At 38.1% G+C, this 18,734-nt stretch overlaps 2 protein-coding genes and 1 non-coding gene across 3 annotated transcripts; all 3 read left to right on the top strand.

Annotated features, from left to right (window-relative positions):
• Positions 1 to 9,219: 9,219 nt before the first annotated feature.
• On the top strand, positions 9,220 to 10,563 carry LOC131632087 (uncharacterized). Its single transcript, XM_058902857.1, has one exon. The coding sequence runs from the start codon at positions 9,220 to 9,222 to the stop codon at positions 10,561 to 10,563; it is 1,344 nt and encodes a 447-aa protein (XP_058758840.1).
• Positions 10,564 to 13,282: 2,719 nt separating this feature from the next.
• LOC131632091 (small nucleolar RNA R71) lies at positions 13,283 to 13,389 on the top strand. The gene has a single exon (XR_009292905.1). It is a non-coding gene; the product is annotated as a small nucleolar RNA R71 (small nucleolar RNA).
• A 4,416-nt stretch (positions 13,390 to 17,805) lies between these two features.
• On the top strand, positions 17,806 to 18,483 carry LOC131632086 (uncharacterized). The gene has a single exon (XM_058902855.1). It carries the CDS (start codon positions 17,806 to 17,808, stop codon positions 18,481 to 18,483), a length of 678 nt encoding a protein of 225 aa, XP_058758838.1.
• Positions 18,484 to 18,734: the final 251 nt, after the last annotated feature.

The raw sequence follows: 18,734 nt of genomic DNA, 5'->3' as shown, positions 1-18,734 counted from the left end.
CTGAGAAAGATTTCTCAGATTAACAAACTAAATCTGGTCAGAGGACTCCCAAATCTGAAATACAAATCAGATGCTCTTTGTGAAGCATGTCAGAAGGGCAAGTTCTCCAGACCTGCATTCAAGTCTAAGAATGTTGTTTCTTCCTCAAGGCCGTTAGAACTCTTGCACATTGATCTGTTTGGCCCAGTAAAAACAGCATCTGTCAGAGGGAAGAAATATGGATTAGTCATTGTAGATGATTATAGCCGCTGGACATGGGTAAAGTTCTTGAAACACAAGGATGAGTCTCATTCAGTGTTCTTTGAATTCTGCATTCAGATCCAATCTGAGAAAGAGTGCAAAATCATAAAGGTTAGAAGTGATCATGGTGGTGAATTTGAGAACAAATTCTTTGAGGAGTTCTTCAAAGAAAATGGTATTGCCCCTGATTTCTCTTGTCCTAGAACTCCACAGCAAAATGGAGTTGTAGAGCGAAAGAATAGGACTCTACAAGAAATGGCCAGAACCATGATCAATGAAACCAATATGGCTAAGCATTTCTGGGCAGAAGCAATAAATACTGCGTGTTATATTCAGAATAGAATCTCTATCAGACCTATTCTAAATAAGACTCCTTATGAATTGTGGAAGAACAGAAAGCCCAACATTTCATATTTCCATCCTTTTGGATGTGTATGTTTTATTCCGAATACTAAAGATCATCTTGGTAAGTTTGATTCTAAAGCACAAAAGTGTTTCCTTCTTGGATATTCTGAACGCTCTAAAGGCTACAGAGTATACAATACTGAAACATTGATTGTAGAAGAATCAATCAATATCAGGTTTGATGATAAGCTTGGTCTTGAAAAACCAAAGCAGTTTGAGAATTTTGCAGATTTTGATATTGATATATCAGAAGCAGTAGAACCAAGAAGCAAAGCTGCAGAAGCGGATAGTCTCAGAAGCAGTGGATCAGAAGATCAAGTTGCTGCATCTTTAGAGAATCTCAGGATTTCTGAAGAGCCAACAGTCAGAAGATCACCTAGACTTGCATCAGCTCATTCAGAAGATGTGATCCTTGGGAAGAAAGATGATCCTATCAGAACAAGATCATTTCTAAAGAATGACAATCAGAAGCAGTGATCAGAATCAGAAGGCGTAAAGTCTATTCAGGAAAATTACAGCTGTCATCTATTTTCGGATGGTGAACGCGTGTCTGTACGGTTAGTAAAAAGCGTGCAGTTGAAAAGACGCCGATCTAGGTAACTGTGTTAAATCATTTCATTTACCGTGTTCTCTCTCCTAATGTCATTTCTCATTAAATGCATAATGATTTCGTTATTTTCAAATCATTTAAATAACCCGCTTCACCTTCATTCCTTCTTTCTCTCTCTCTCTCTCTCTCTCTCTCTCTCTCTCTCTCTCTCTCTCTCTCTCTCTCTCTTTTGTGCATCCCTTTCGTTGCATCTGTTTTTCAAACCCTAGTTTTTGATTTGATCTCAAAGCATAATCATCATGAACTCATCTTCATGTTCATCAAATTCAAAAGAAAGACTCACTTCTACACAGATCCTTCTACGCAAATATGAGTATGCTCCATTGAAAACATGCTTAATACCCACGGAAGAACTGGAAGTTCTATGTGAATCTGCTGTGGACATCAACAACCTAAAAGCAAATGGCTTTAAGTGTGATGCAAGAGTCTTTGAGCAAGGATGGTCTAAATATCTTGATAGATTGGTTGGTCCAATTTATCCTGAACTTGTGAAGGATTTCTGGGTACATGCAACGGTTACTCCAACTGCCATCATTTCATTCGTGCTAGGGCATGAAGTGGTTATCACTGAAAAGCTCATCAGGAAGCTGTACAATCTGAATGATGAAGAAGGTTGGTCTGGTCTTCAACATACAACAGTTGACTGGTCTAAAGTTGAACAACAAATCTCTCTGGCTTTTGGAATTGATTCTCATAACACGGGCACCTTAAGGCCGTTTTATCAAGTATGGGCTGAGATTATTCTGGGTTCTCTTCACCATAGAAAGAAGATGCTCTCCTCCTCCTACATCAGTCCGGATCACAAGTATACTCTTTTCTGCATTGGCAGAAAGATAGAAATCAACATCTCTCATATTCTGTTTGAGAATCTGAAGACTTCTATTTGTGAGTCAAGAGAAGATGAAAGGGCGAAGTACCCTCATATTTCAAGAAAGACTATTCCCTTCGGAAGAATGATTTCAGACATTCTGATTGAAAGCAAAGTGCTGGACTCCATCAGAAAACTCAATGCGTCCCATTTTCTTGGAGTAGTTCAAGGTCCCATCTTTAATGGTGTGGATTTGTTCAGACGGGAACTCATTCAAAATGTACCCTCTGTGTGCACAAGCTTTCCTGACATCCTGTCAAGAAGAGTTGCTGTTGAAGGTTTTGCCTCTTTGTTTCATAAAGAACTGCATCAGGTTGTCAAGCTTTACCTGGAAGATTGTGTTAGGAAGCAATCAGATATTGATCCTGCTTGGATCCGTGGCAGAGTACTTCCGTCCAAAGCTGATCTTCTGAAGAAGGATCAGAAGGAACAAAAGGCTAGGCTAAAAAGAAAGGCCCGAGAAGATGAGGTTATGAAAGCCAAGAAGTTGAGGGTCACCTATGATCCTGACAAGGTGGACTCTGAAGAACGAAGGGAGAAAAGGATCAGAGACTCCTTTCACAGAACCAGATCTTCACATGCTTCTTCTGAACACGTCACCAGGCAGGTTTTTACTCCACCTCCTTCTGTCCCTAAACCATCTCTCCAATCACCTCCATCTGAACCAAAAGTAAACTTCACTTTACCAAAACCTTCTCCATCATCTTTTTCCTCTCCCATTCTAAACCCCACACCTCTAAGTATTCTTCCCCCAACTCCTTTTGATAAATCTTTCTCACCAATTCCCTTTACAAATACTCCATCCTCTTCTCAATCTATCCTTTCTGATATTCCATCCTCATCAATCATTCTCTCAGATATCCCTTCTTCCTCATCCACCGCACCTCCACCTTCTATATCCCATCCCTTACCTACCAGAAAATCCAAACCCTACTGTCTTCTCTACCCTGACTACAAATTCACCTTCAATCCGCCTGAACCTGAACCCTATACCTACTTGGAACTATTCAGACATGAGGTGATTAGCAGTCTAGACCTTCTGAAGGATGCCTTTCTAAATGGTCTGGAAGATGTTTCTATAAGAAATCTTTGGAAAAGCTTTCGCAAGGATTTTCAAGTAGAAGCAATGGGAGTACAGAAAAGACTAGTGGCTGCTGCCCCTGGTTACCTTCTGGAGTGTGATAATGGCATATACTACCATCCTCTCAGAAATTGTGTTGCTGCTGAGGAGAAGCAGTTTGTGGATGAATTGGAAGAAGCAAGACTGGCTGCTGCATTGGAAGCTAACCCTTGCAGGGAAATTGTGGTCTGGATACCTCAATATCCTGTTCTACTTGGGGATTTCAAGACTCTCTTTGACTTTTTGAGGGAAAACCCTTCTAAGAAAGACCCCAAGCTTGGTCATTCCGGAAATTGTTGACCCACCAGAAGTTGAAGGTCCTTCTGCCCCCAGGAATCTAGCTGCCATTCTTCAGGCACTTGAGAATGGAGATTCTGAGATTCCAGCTGCAGAATATGAAGATGCTTCTATGCAAGAAGCAGATGTAGAAGATCATGTTGCTGAATCAGTTCCTGTTGAGAAAATCCCTGCAAATGATCTATCAATGGAAGCTACAGATCACAATGCCATCCCGTTGGATAGGAGCTGTGAAGCTTCTTCTGATGAACCTTCCCGTCTTGCAAAGACTCTGGAAGTTCTTCAGAAGAACCAGGATGAGCAATGCTGAGTTTAGAGCTTTCATAAAAAAGCAGAATGAGCACAACAATGGGGTTCAAGAGATGCTGGCCAAGATCTTGTCAAGGCTAGGGTCATCTTAGATTGAGTCTTAGTTGTTTTGTTTTTGCTTTTGCTGCATCTGTTTTGTGCATCTTCTCTTCCTTATCTTCTTGTACTTCTATACTTTTGTTTGTGTGAACTTAAAAGAAAATTATCCTTTTCTTCCATGTGTTTCTTTTTGTTTTTCATCTGAATCTTTTATGTTTTTGATGTTATGACAAAAAGGGGGAGAAATATGTGATAAATGATTTGATTTAATCAGTTGCTTTACTAACAGAACTTGCAAAGTTCTATGCTTTAAGTTGTGTTGTTGCAGGAATTGAAGATTCAAGATCAATATAAGAAGCAACAAGATGAATCAAGTTCTTGGATTCTTGAAGCAAGCTGAGTGCTATGAAGCTTCAGAATCAGAATCAGAAGCAAGAAGGAAGAATGTCCAGATATTCTGATGATAGAATATGATCTGAAACAATATGTCTATTTGTTCTGATACATTCTATATGGCTCTGATACATATTATGTGTTCTGAAACATATTCTATGTTCTGACTCATTCATGCTGACTTTTTTCGTTTAGTTTTGCTCTGTAACATTTCAGGATGTAGAGATGCTCTGATGATGCTCTGGTACATTCAACAATGTTCTGATACATTCTAGCATGAAGTGATGAAAGAAGAAATTCAAGCTCTGAAGCTGTCCCAATGGAAGCAAGAATCAGAACCTGTGGATGTTCTGAAGATCTAAAGAAATTCAAGTTCTGAAGCTGTCCGATGGAAGCAGAAGTCAGAAGCTGTGAATGTTCTGAAGATCAAAGAAATTCAAGTTCTGAAGCTGTCCGATGGAAGCAGGAATCAGAAGCTGTGAATGTTCTGAGGATCTAAAGAAATTCAATGTTCTGAAGCTGTCCTATGGAAGCAGAAATCAGAAGTCATGAATGTTCTGAAGATCAAGCACTGTGAACGTCTCTACTGAAATACTCAGGGAAGTCTTTTATTATTAAAATTCTTCTAGTATTAATTTCAGGGGGAGATTATTCATCTCAGGGGGAGATTGTTAATCTCAGGGGGAGACATATTCACATGCTTATGCTATAGCTGTGTAAATTGTCTTTAGCCGTCTGCTCTTTCTGATCACAAATTCATATCATTTATATATGTTTTTGTCATCATCAAAAAGGGGGAGATTGTTAGAACAAGATTTGTTCTGATCAATATTCTTAGTTTTGATGATAACAAGGATATGAATTTTGTGTGAGATAATGTGGTACTCTAATACATTGCAATTTCCCTTTCAGGAAATATATAAAGAGTATGCACAAATCAGCGCTCAGAAGCTTTGTCTCAGAAGGTTCAGCATGCAACATAGGAACATGGTCTGGCAAGACATCAGAAGATGGTCAAAGCAGAATCAGAACATGGGTCTATGGAAGCATCAGAAGAACTTGAGATCAGAAGCAGAAGCACTGAAGTTCTCATGGTATCACGCTCAGAAGCACTTCAAGGTCAGAAGACAAGAAGATGCTATGCACCAAGCTGTTTGACTCTGATGATATTCAAACGTTGTATACACAAACATCAGATCAGAAGAAAGTACAGGTGGCAGGGTACGCTGACTGACAAAAGGAACGTTGGAAGCTATTAAAGGCAACGTCAGTAGACACAGCGTGAACAAGGCTCGAGGTAGTTGACAAAAGCGTGAAACATTAAATGCAATGATGTACGAAATACGCAAAGCATTAAATGCTCCCAACGGTCATCTTCTCAAGTGCCTATAAATATGAAGTTCTGATGAGAAGCAAGGTGAAAAAATTCTTGACGACTTCTGTGAATATTAACTTGCTGAAACGCTGTTCAAATCAAAACTCAGAAACTTCATCTTCATCAAAGCTCACTATATTGCTGTTGTAATATATTAGTGAGATTAAGCTTAAACGTTAAGAGAAATATCACTGTTGTGATTATAGCTTTTCAGAAGTATTTGTAATACTCTTAGAATTGATTACATTAATTTGTAAGTAACTAGAGTGATCAAGTGTTGATCAGGATACTCTAGGAAGTCTTAGCTTGTGTCTAAGCAGTTGTAATTAGAGTGATCACGTGGTGGTCAGGATACTCTAAGAAAGTCTTAACTTGTGTCTAAGCATTTGTTCCTAGAGTGATCAGGTTGTGATCAGGATACTCTAGAAGACTTAGTCGCGGACTAAGTGGAAAACCATTGTAATCTGTTGCGATTAGTGGATTAAATTCTCAGGTGAGGTAAATCACTCCGTGGGGGTGGACTGGAGTAGTTTAGTTAACAACGAACCAGGATAAAAATAACTGTGCAAATTGTTTTTATCGTTCAAGTTTTTAGACTACACTTATTCAACCCCCCCCCTTTCTAAGTGTTTTTCTATCCTTCAAATTTCCAAGTCAAATTTGTTTCAATCAATCTTTTGATTCTTTCCTAAGTTTTCAACCCTAATATCTTCATTATATATACCCTAATCATTCTGCAAAAGGGGAGGACGAAAAAAAGGTGGAGCAACCTAGAAAATAGGGTTCTAAGAGAAGAAAAGTTCTTTGAGACTAGGGCACGAGTGAAGAACAAATTCCAGGAGGATTCAAGACCATCTATTCGTCTCAATCGACTCCTCAGGTATTATAAGGTCATGTAGGATCAGAAATTAAGTTGAGTCACGTTCATAACTCGTATCTCATGTTCTTCGTATGGCACCCATGGTTGATTTTCATATGTTGCATACCATTATGTTTTAATCGAAACTAACCATATATATGAGTTCAAGTTGATGTTTTGGACAGTTTAGGATCATCGTGGTTGACGTTTGGCGCGTAAACAAGCCATTGCCATGGCTAGGGCATGTTGAAGTTTCATCATCGTATCCGTCTTTCTAGCGCGTTTCAGGACAAAATATGGCCATATTCGTGTTCAGCAGAGGATTTTAAGTCGATCTGGGTAACTTGTATCTTTGCTTGATTCGGTTTTTACAGGTATTCAAAATTCAGGATTTTTGCTACGAAACCTTCATGGAGAAGTCGTAGCTGGAACATAGCCAAATCGTAGCAAATATTTCCAGTCCCAAAGATGAAGATGACGAATAATGAAGACGACTCATTGACCCCACACGCGTGATTCTCATTGGACGGTCAACAGATGGCGTTTCTCTCTCCGTCTGTGATTCGTTCATCCAACCACGCTGGGACCCACGTTGACTGCATTTTTGAGTTTGAATAAATAGCACGCATTTTGATATTTTATTTATTGATAATGGTATTATTAACAACTAACAATACAGCGCAGTCAGTAGGGGGCATTTGTTGTGGAGCGAAGAAACCTGAGATTGATCCCTAGCGGGGACCCCTTATTTTTATCAATTTGGCATGTTGAGGTTTGCTTATGGATCCAATGTTCTCCTCGCACGCGCAAGCACGTTACGCCTAATCATCCTGGCCATACGATCTCCTCAAATCCAGATCCTACGACCCAAAAATCCGTCTCCATGGTGCATACTCAGGAGACTGCTACATCAGATACTGCGCCTTCCTCATTCTTTTTTCCAGGTTTGATTATTTATTCCTTTTTTAAATTTCCTTTCTTTCTCTAATTAATTTTTTTTAATTTGATAATTAACTAATCCAAAACTATAATTAGGTTTATTAATTCAATTTAATTTAATTTAGGGGCTATAAGTAATTAGTAACTAATTTATTTTAATCAATAATTAATTTCTAGACTTAGGCTAATTTAATCAAGTTAGGATCTATGTCTCTACTAGATTAATTTTGGTATAATTTTAAACCTTAATCAGGAATTAATTTTTAGATTAGTATTTATTTTTTTCATTAAGTTTTTCTTTAACTTTTGCCTTTAACCCTAAAAAATCACACACTTTGGTAGATGTTGCCCATTAACTGTAGGTTAGGTTTTTTAGCCGTAAGGCTTTTGAACCCTGTTTTTCTTCCTTAACTAAATTGTTTATTCGCGATTCTCTTCTCATTCTAAACTCCAGTGTATGTCGCATGCCTTTAATTTCAATTGTTTATTTTATTTAAATTTTGCTTTTTATTATTTATTTATTTAAATTATTTGCCTTTATTTTAATTTATTTAAATTCTACCATTTAAATTGTAGAAAAAGTGTATAGGTTTGCAAAAGGTTTTTTTTTGTAATAGTTAGATTTTTATTTTCGCGCTCCATTCTTCCTTTATTATGTAACTGCCCCAAAGCCTTGTAATAGTTGTAGGTTTATTTTCTGCCCTTTAATATTTTATTTATGTTAACTGCGTGGTTAGTAATCTTAGGGAGTGCAAGCCTTAAATTGAATTAGGATAACTAATTACAAGATAAATATCTGAATTTAACCACCTGATTGTGCCACACACACACACTTTTGGGTAACCCTCTTGTTGCCTGTTGCCTTATATTGTTGCCTTACTAATTATGCCTTTGAAATAATCAAGTCGCTCGATTCCGAGGATACCTAAAGCAAATGTTGCCCTCAGTTCATTCATCATTAGATTTGTCCCTCGATGTTGTCTCGGTAAATGATGATTTGTCCCCATTGCTAAGGTATCCTCGCATGATGCCTAAAAAGATTAATGACTATTATATCCTTCCTTAGACTACTTGCCCTATTTATGGTAGGGACAGTCTTATGGCGAACGATACTCTCGAAGAACCTTTCACATCCAATTGAAAGACTTCCTGCCCTCCCATGGTATGGATAGACCCTTTTGCCCGAATGACTTAAAGAACAAGAAGGACAATCTTAGGGTAGATGTTCTTAAATGCTTGCTCCACATTCAAAATTCAAAATACTTTTCACACCTGCTTTTCAAAATAATTTCCAAAAGGCCACGCTTATGTACGGCAAAAGTCCTTATTCAAATCTTTTCAATTCACACACGACACTTTTCAATCAATTCAAACAAGTGTGCTAAGCAATTAAGAGCCCATGGATAACCATGGATACAAAGGGTGCTTACACCTTCCCTTTGTATAACCTACCCCCCGAACTCAAAATCTTTCAAAGGTCTTTCCTGTTCTTTTTGCCTTTCCAATTGGATAAAATAAAAGTCGGTGGCGACTCTTGCTTACCGCGACATTTCTTTAAAGTCAGTTCACTGTGTTACACCTAGAAATCAACAAGCATGAACAATGGGTTACTAAGAATACCAATGTCACCAAGGATGTCAATGACATTGACAATAATGAGCACCCTAAGGCCAATACTGTAACCGATACTAATGTGGTAGACTTAAATGAGTACTCTGACGACGAATTACTTACCTCCTTAAATCCGAGTGTAGCCAACAGGCTAATGACAAGAAGAAAAGGCAAAGCTGTTGTTCAAGGATCACCAAAAGAGAGCACTCAAGTGAACAACCTTGCCAAAGACACTGTCAGGAAGAAGAGTACTTTTGCAGGTCCTGTCAAGAGCAAAGCTGTTACCAAGAGTAAAGGGGTTGGTCCTTCAAAATCTTGGAGCAGGGTCATTCCAAAGAAAAGAAAAGAGCGGGAAATTGTTGAACCTGAATCTGATGTTGAAGTAAATGTCCCTGACATTCCATCAAGGAAGAAGCCTACAACTAGTAAGCTTGCTGCTAGCATCCCTAAAGTTCCCATTGATAATGTGTCATTCCATTATGCCTCTAGTGTCAGCACATGGAAATATGTTCTCCAAAAGAGATTGGCTGTTGAAAGGGAATTGGCTCCAAATGCTCTTGAAAACAAGGAGGTCTTAGAGCTGATTCAAGAAGCTGGACTGCTAAAAACTGTGTGCAATCTTCCCAAATGTTATGAGAAGCTGGTCAAAGAATTTGTGGTAAACCTATCTGAAGATTGTGGCAATAGTAGAAGTGCAGACTACAGAAAGGTGTTTGTAAGAGGTAAGTGTGTATTGTTCTCTCCTTCTGTGATTAATAAATTCTTTGGAAGAACAGATGAAGCTCAAACCGAGCTGGAAGTAACAGACAACCAAGTCTGTCAAGTGATCACAGCCAAGCAGGTAAAAAGCTGGCCCATGAAAGAGAAGCTAACTGCAAGTAAGCTGAGCATCAAGTATGCAATGCTTCAAAAAATAGGAGCAGCTAATTGGGTTCCAACAAATCATAAGTCCACTATCTCAACTGTGCTTGGTAGATTTCTGTATGCTGTAGGAACAAAGGCAAAGTTTGATTATGGAGCATATATTTTTGACCAAACCATGAAGCATGCTGGAAGCTTCAGTATTAAGGGTCCAATCGCCTTTCCATCCCTCTTGAGTGGTATAATTCTGGATCAATATTTAAACATTCTCAATGAACATGATGTAGTGTGCAAAAGAGAAAGTCCCTTGGCTTTCCATTACAAACTGGTTCAAGGAAAGCATGTTGTAGACATTATCATGACATCAGCTGAAACTTTCAAATCTGGAGCATCAGTCAGTAAAGCAGAAGTCATAGCAATACTAAAAGAGACTTGCAAAGAACTGGAATCTAGAAAAATGTCTCTTGAACAAATGATACGTACTCTGGAAATGGATGAGAATGAGGAGTTTGCAGATACTGAAGAGATGAAAGATAAAGATGATCAAGAATTGGAAGAAGAAAGTGCTAGTCCTGCTGATGACTCTGAGAAAGAAAGTTCTTCAGACACCTCAGCTGGATCTGACTCTGAGCAGTAATTGCAACTAAAGTCTAGTGTGTTTATTTTTGTTTTATTTGATTTGTTCTTTTGCATTTAGTTCCGTCTGTTTTATTTTTTTTTCGGTCAGTTAAAATTTTTGGACTTATTTAAACTCGTTGAGCGAGGAGTTTTTCTTTTGGTTTTGGCAACATTTGTGGCCAAACAGGGGGAGAAGTAATATGTGTCACCCCAGAACAACAAGAATGGTGGTTGTGTGTGATCAACAATTCTATTTTCTTATCTTTGTGTTGATCTGTTTGTGCTTGTGCTACTCTTGTGGCTGTCTGTCTGTTTTTTGTCTGAGCACTGTGTACATACTGGTGATGTATGCTGTTTGTTTGTATTAGCTTGCGTTATTGTGTTTTGGTTATCCGCTGCAAGTTTTTCTCTGGTATGGTGTGACAGGATGTTTTAGCCAAAAATTTGCCAAAGGGGGAGATTGAAGGTGTTTGCATATTGGCTGCATTATTGGTAAAACATACCTAGTTTTGCTACACGCTCACCTTTCTCATTTTGCAAACGACGGTGATACCTCCTTTCTTGGGTACCACATGGACGGGGCTTGCCCACTCACTATCCGAAATCTGGTATATGATACCAGCTTCCAATAACTTAAGGACTTCTTTCTTAACTACATCGCTCATGATAGGGTTTATTCTTCTCTGATGTTCTCTTGAGAGTTTCGAATTCTCTTCCAGCATAATCCGATGCATGCATACGGACGAGCTTATTCCTTTTAAATCTGAGACTTTATACCCTAAAGCTGAGAGATATTTCCGCAAGGTATCTAAGAGTTGGTTTGTTTCGATTTGGTTTAGAGTGGCGCTTATTATGACAGGTCAATTCATCTCCTCATCCAAAAACTCATATCTTAGATTCCTGGGTAGTTCCTTAAGTTCTATGGTAGGTTTATTGGTGCACGGCATAGGGTCAGGGGTAAGAGCTAAACATTCAAAAAGGTTGTCGTCAATGTAAGGTTCAATACTCTTAAATCCGTCATCCTCTAAAATGGGGGTTGAAGGTAATCTGATTAAGGATTCGTTATGTTCGAGTTCATTTACACATTCATCAATGACATCAATGGCATAACACTCATCTCCTATTACTGGTGCCATTAGAAACTTCGATAGAATGAACTCGATCTTTTCATCTCCTACCTCAAAAGTCAGCTTCCCTTTCTTAACATCTATTATAGTTCCGGCGGTCGATAGGAATGGTCTTCCTAAGAGGATTGGGATGTCATCGTCTTCTTTGATATCCATTACTACGAAATCGGTCGGAATGTATAACTGACCAATCTTGACATGTATGTCTTCTAAAAGGCCCATGGGGTATTTGACAGATCTATAAGCTAGTTGTAATGACATCTTTGTAGGCTGAAGATCTCCTAATTTTAACCTCTTACAGACAGCCAAAGGCATCAGACTTACGCTCGCTCCTAGGTCTAAAAATGCTTTGTCTATCATATGATTTCTAAGGATGCAAGGGATAGAAAAACTTCCGGAATCTTTGTCTTTCTTAGCAAGTTTATTTTCGGATATGGAATGACATTCCAAAGCTTTGGTATCGTTGAGTCGTCGTTTGTTGGACAAAATATCTTTCAAGAACTTGGCATATGATGGTATCTGGGTTATTACTTCGGTAAAAGGGATCTCTACGTGAAGTTTCTCTATTACCTTAATAAACTTTTGGAATTGGTTTTTAGTTTTGGTGTTTTTCAACCTTTGTGGGAACGGAATAGGTGGTTTCTAAGGTTGTTGTGTGTGATTCCGTACTTCTGGTTTTGATTGCTTTTCAGGTTTCTCTGGTTCCTCTACCTGGTCCTTGAGTGCTGCATCTTCCTTAGGTTTTTCCGGTGTGCTTAGGTTAGGATTTCTAGGCCCTTCATAAGCGGTTCCACTTTTTAAGGTGATAGAATTTGCTTGGCCTTTGGGATTGGGTTGAATTTGTCCAGGGACTTGTCCTCCAGGTACAACTTGTGCGAGGTGGTTTGGGCCACTTGGGAAATCTGGGTCTCAAGCATTTTGGTGTGGGTCATCATCTGGTCAAACTTGGCTGCTAGTTGAGTAACTAGCTCGTTCGTGTGAATGTGTTGATTCATAAACTCCTTATTTTGCTGAGTTTGAGTTTGAATAAAGGTGTCTATGGTTTCTTTAAGGTTTGGTCTTGGTGGCACAAGTTGCATAGGTTGGTTTTGTTTTTGCGTTTGGAATCCTTGGGGTCTCGAGGATCCGGGATTTTGGATGGGGTTATTGTTTTTGTAAGAGAAATTTGGGTGGTTCCTCCATCCAGGATTGTAGGTATTCGAGAAAGGGTTCCCTTGGGTATAGTTAACTTGGTCTGAGCTAGATTCGTTCAAAAGGTTACAACCATCAGTTTGATGTCCTCGAGTTCCACAGAGTTCGCACTCCGATTGGATTGCTGCCAATGTGGTAGGGTTTTGAGACATGTTCTCAACTCTCAAGGCCAGGGCGTCCATCTTGGCATTCATCATGTCCATGCAACTTATCTCATGCTTTCCTCCATGGCTTTCCTTTTTCTCTACTGTCGCTCGTTCTATTCCCCACTGGGCGTGGTTTTGGGCCATGTCCTCTATCAGGGCACAAGCGTCAGGATAAGGTTTGTTCATCAATGCTCCACCAGCGGCAGCGTCTATAGACATCTTTGTGTTGTAATGGAGTCCATTATAGAAGGTATTTATGATTAACCATTGCTTCATGCCATGGTGCAGACAAGCTCTCAAAAGTTCTTTATATCTTTCCCAGGCATCAAAAAGTGATTCGCCTTGGTTTTGAGTGAAACTAGTGATCAGGTTCCTAAGGACAGCGGTCTTACTCGGTGGGAAATATCTGGCAAGAAATGCTCTCCTAAGGTCTTCCCAAATCGTTATTGAGTTGGCTGGAAGGGCGTCTAACCAGTCATGGGCTTTACCTCTAAGGGAAAAAGGAAACAATCTTAAGCGGATGGCTTCGGGTGTGGCTCCATTTGCCTTAAGGGTGTCAGCCAACTAGATAAATACCTTTAGATGTTGATTCAGGTTCTCGGTAGCGAGACCAGCGAATTGGTTTTGTTGTACTAGTTGTAATAGTGAGGGCTTAAGTTCGAAATTGTTGGTTGTTATAGCGGGGTTTACTATACTAGAACTAGGCTCCTCATTAGATGGTTGAGCAAACTCTTTAAGCGGTCTTTGGTTACAGTCTTCGGCCATAGATTTCCTTAACTTAAGGATAAACAGACGTGCTCGGGCGTAACGTTCGGGTTCCACTAAAGGGTTTACTAGGTTAGCGGTGCTACGATTTCTACGCATATACCGACTAGAATAGCCTTAGTCTAAATGGGATAGCAATAGGGTACGAAATTTGACAAAGTTGGTCCCCAGCAACGGCGCCAAAAACTTGATGGGTTGTTTACGTATAACCTAAACATAGAACTACAAGTGCACAGCCTATCAAAGTAATATATAAGATTATCGAACCACATAGACCAATCGTCAATCTATCAACTCTATTGCTAAGGTGCTTATCTAAGGTGAACAAGAATATTGATGTGAGTGCAGTTCAACAAAGTAAGTAAGCGAAGTAAGTAACAGTTTAAGCAACAGGTTGGAATGTAAATCATGAAATCAGACTATGGTCCAGTCATGCATAAATGAATCACTTATAGGGCAGTATTTTCTATATGTGGCAAAGAATCAATTTAACGGGAACTTGTAGCTTTTGCCTACTAAGAACCGAGTTTACTCTTTAAATTAAATTCCTTTATTGTCACATATAAAGGGCGCCTTCCGCGTTAAAGAGGTAAACCTATTTTTAAGAAATTGATAGTTTTAACTTAACAAAAAAGTAATTTTGACATGGAGAGATTAACTTAAAGAGACTTTCGGCTTTTGACCAAGAGTCAGATTTCAAACCTACAAACGCATCCGAAAATAGTTTCAAAATCGTTTTCTAAAAAATGTTAATGATTCCTATTTGACCAACCAAACTGCTTTCTCTCTTTTTGTTTGGTTAAATAATAATCAAGTCATATCATTAGTATGGATGGCTTTTGACTTAAGTTAAAAGCAAAACATCCCCAGAGTATTCTCACTAGCATGATAATTGGAACACGATCATCATGACAATCATTACATCCAAACCTTTATAATTTAGCCAGACATAATAAGTGCGAGTCTATAACACATGTAGACTATGATAAGAGCGAGTAAGTAAAAGGGTGCGAGTCTATAAAACGTGTAGACTATGGTAAGAGCATTTAAAGTCTATAAAACATATAGACTATGGTAAGAGCAATTATAAATAAAGAAATGCAATTAAATAGAACCTGCTCCAAGAGGAGGCTTTCATTCGGGTACAAGTTGCGGAAATGTAAAAGTGGTATGATGAGCTTCAACCAAAGTGCTCCAAGACTCGATTACAACTCAATCTACACTGTAATAATTCCCCGATGTGAAGAGATTATTACTTTACAGAAACTGATAGTATATTGCTTAAGATTGTACTAAGCTTGAATAAAACTACAAAATGAAAAATGAAATCTATTTATAGAGGATTCTGGAGGTGCATAAAGACAGGAGTGCCCCTCAACTCCTTCTAGCGGGAAGAGGTTTGTGAAGGCCGCAGGCGCGACAGCCTCACCGCGGGCGCGGTGTGTGCAAACGGAGGAGATCGTGGGAACGTGGAAGTTGGCCCCTGGGTGAAGTGGGCCACGTCATAGCGTCCCCTATAGCCACCGCGGTGCTGGACGCCATAAGTGCAAATCTTCTTGAAAAACCTTATTTTCTTGGCGTTTTGGCTCGTTTCTTCACCGAAGGCTCTGAAAGGTCAAGAATCCTGAAAACAAAAGAAATAGAAGCATAATACAGGAAAATGATAATAAAAACTAAGGAAAACATGTGATATTCGAGTCAGAAACATAGTGCGATTCAGTGCGATCATGGGTTCAAGCCCTAGTGGCCACACCCCTTTATTTTTTTTATCACTCTTTTTTAGCTTTTTCACTCAACTTCAAAAAATCATAACAAATTTAACAATGTGTATTTTTGAGTGTGTCTTTTTTCTACGTGTCATTTAACTTGTCTATTTTTATGTCACCATTTAAAATCACAAAAACATTTATTTTATCATCATTTTAAAATTAATCAAAAAACAAGTCTTTTACTATTAAAAAATCAACAAAAATATGTTTCTTTTTGAATATTTTTCTAAGGTGACTTAGTATATTTTTGTAAATACTTGTTTAGGGTTAGGTTAGAATGTCATTGACTTATCTATGTACCCTTAGACCAATTCTCTTAAAGAATTTGGTATTTAACAATTAAAAATTAATTAGGTTTAGGTGTATGTTTCAGAACCCTAACTTCTAAAACCCTAATTTGAAAATCCCTAGTTCAAAAAACCTTAGGTTTTAAACCCTAACCAAAAAATTTGCAACATGTTGATCTTTGTTTATGTGATTTGTACTTATTGCTATATTTTGTTTATCTAACTAATCATCCATCATTCATACATGATTTGAATCCAAGGGTTTAGATACATTCATATCTTGCTTGTTAACACTCACTTGTTTGTTCTTGTACATACATGAGGTATTTATTGTTAACTGTTTAAGTTTGATGTTTTATCCAAAAGTTGGGAATGATATTGACTAAATTGTCAAGGTACTTAAATTCTTTTCCAAACTCTTTTACTTTTTTGGTTTTGTTAAAGCTTAGCCAAAACCCTTTTGTTTGAAACCTTGGTATTAAGAATAGAATTATTCCCGGTGAAATTATTCTTGATCCAGTGATCTTGTTTTTAAACCATGGTGTTAAGAGATGAATTATTCCCGGTGAAACTTCTCTTAACCCATTGACCTTGTATTTTAAAGCTTGGTCCTTCTTTGATTTGTTTTTAAAATTTGTTAAGTATTTTAAAGCTTAACCTTTTAAAACTTGTTAGGTATTTTAAAGCCTAATTCCCTTTTCCAAAATTAATAAGTATTTTAAAGCTTAACCTTTTAAACTTATTAGGTATTTTAAAGCCTAATCTTCTTTTAAACTTGTTAAGTATTTTAAAGCTTAACCCTCTTTTAAAAACTTGTGAGTATTTTAAAGCTCACACCCAAAAAGATTTTGGCCACTTTGCCCCCCTTTTCCTTTTTAAAAAAAAAGAGGAACTACAGAAGCTCTGACTTTCCTATTGCACTTAAGAGGTATGTAGGCCTAAGATGCGATATCTTATCGAGCTCACTTTCAAATGGAGTACCATTGATATAAGGGGTGCTTAAAACCTTCCCCTTGTATAACAAACCCTCAGAAGCCAGAACTCTGATAAGTTTATTAGTTTTGATTTTAAAAACTTATGTGGGTTTTATTCGCTCTTTCACCCATTCCTTTTTGGAAACAATAAAGAGCGGTGGTGACTCTGTTTAAAATGAGCTAAGTCTTCTCATGACTCTAGTCTCACCAATTTCACCGCTACAAAAAATGGCGACTCTACTGGGGATACTGATCAAACTATTGGTGTATCTTTAGAAGGGTTGACCCAATCTTTGTTTTATTATTATATTTTGTTATTTCATTTTTGCTTTTGTACATAACCTTTTATTTTTGTCTTTTATTTTCCTATGTGTATACTTGTTATTTTATTGGGTTGTATTGGGAAGGGGAGTCATGCCCCTTGTGGTGAGACAAATCCTAACCCAGATTTAGAATGTACACTTATAATAGGAGACTGGTATAGTCATTTTGATCTCGAGGGAGTAGTCCCAAAGAAGTCAATTTGAGATCCATCGCTCAGTGGAGGCCTCTTTAGAAGTAACTTTGTTGACCATGTAGTTGGGAATACATTGTTGCATTCAACCTGGCTGTAGAAGCTGGGGACCTAGAAACCCTTAACCAATCTTGGCCATTAATATGTAGTATGGAAACTATGTCTGATTCATTTTCAGAATAGTTGTTACACGAGGCTACGCTCAGATGAGGTTCTCTTGGATTTTGTTCAAATGAGTATGTTGATACAGAGTTTACAATCTCCAAGTTGGGCTGCTTGAGTTTGGGAAAAAATATAACCTTGATCTATAGGTACAAAATAAGCATAGTACACACCTTTGGGATGGTTAGACCTTTGGCTCCATGCTCATGACTTTGAACCCTCAAGCCCATGTTTTTGCTATGTTTGCATTCATTCATCCATGCATCTAAAAACATAATATCTTTCAAGGAATTAAAAGAAAACTTTTGTTTTGTAAACATTATAGGATGGAACCTGAAAGAAGAAAAACCAAGAAATATACTTTTAAGAGTTTAGAGGTGGAAGAATTAAGAAATCTAGGATCTTTGATTGTTGATCAAGACAAGTTTTGTAGCAAGTATGGAAGATTATTATATCTCCTCAGAACCAAGATGGAAGAAGGAATCCTCTCCACTTTGATTCAATTCTATGATTCATTGTATCATTGCTTCACCTTCCCTAATTATCAACTATTGCCTACCTTGGAAGAGTATTCAAGCATCATTGGGCTACCTATTACTGGAAGAGTTCCTTTCATTGGTTTAGAACAAGATCCCAAGCGTTGCGAAATTGCAAAGTCTACTCATTTGAGAAAGGGAGAAATTGAAAAGAACATGGTTACTAAAGGAGGATTACATGGATTACCTGCTGAGTTCTTAATTGAGAAAGCTCTCACCTATTCACAAGAAAGAAAGGAAGAAGACTTTGAAGCTATTTTTACCTTGTTGGTGTATGGATTGTTCTTGTTCCCTAACATTGAAAACTTTGTTGATATGAATGCCATCAAGATCTTTATGAAGAAAAATCTTGTTCCTACCTTACTTGGGGACACTTACCACTCTATTCATCTCAGAAATTCCTATGGAAAGGGAATGGTTACCTGTTGTACTCCTTTTCTACAAGTGGTACATATCTCATCTGCCTGACACCTCTGAATTTTGGAGCCAGAAAGAAGGATTGAAATGGTCACACAAGATCATGACTCTTACAAACGCTGAGATTGTTTGGAGAAACAATCACTTCTGTAGAATGAAGACTTTAGACTGCTGTGGTGATTTCCCTAATGTGCCCCTCATTGGTACAAAATGAGCAATCTACTATAGCCCCGTGTTAGCTCGTCGTCAATTTGGGTTCCCTATGGACAAAATACCAAGGAGCAATTTATTGGATGGGTTCT

This window comes from Vicia villosa, unplaced genomic scaffold (assembly GCF_029867415.1).
Source record: "Vicia villosa cultivar HV-30 ecotype Madison, WI unplaced genomic scaffold, Vvil1.0 ctg.000903F_1_1, whole genome shotgun sequence".
Taxonomy (NCBI): Eukaryota; Viridiplantae; Streptophyta; class Magnoliopsida; order Fabales; family Fabaceae; genus Vicia; species Vicia villosa.
This window is presented reverse-complemented; position numbering and strand designations above follow the sequence as displayed.

What these genes read in the sequence shown, in the direction of transcription:
- LOC131632087 (XM_058902857.1), top strand. Translation starts at nt 9,220, where the DNA reads ATGACAAGAAGAAAAGGCAAAGCTGTTGTTCAAGGATCACCAAAAGAG.
- LOC131632086 (XM_058902855.1), top strand. Translation starts at nt 17,806, where the DNA reads ATGGAACCTGAAAGAAGAAAAACCAAGAAATATACTTTTAAGAGTTTA.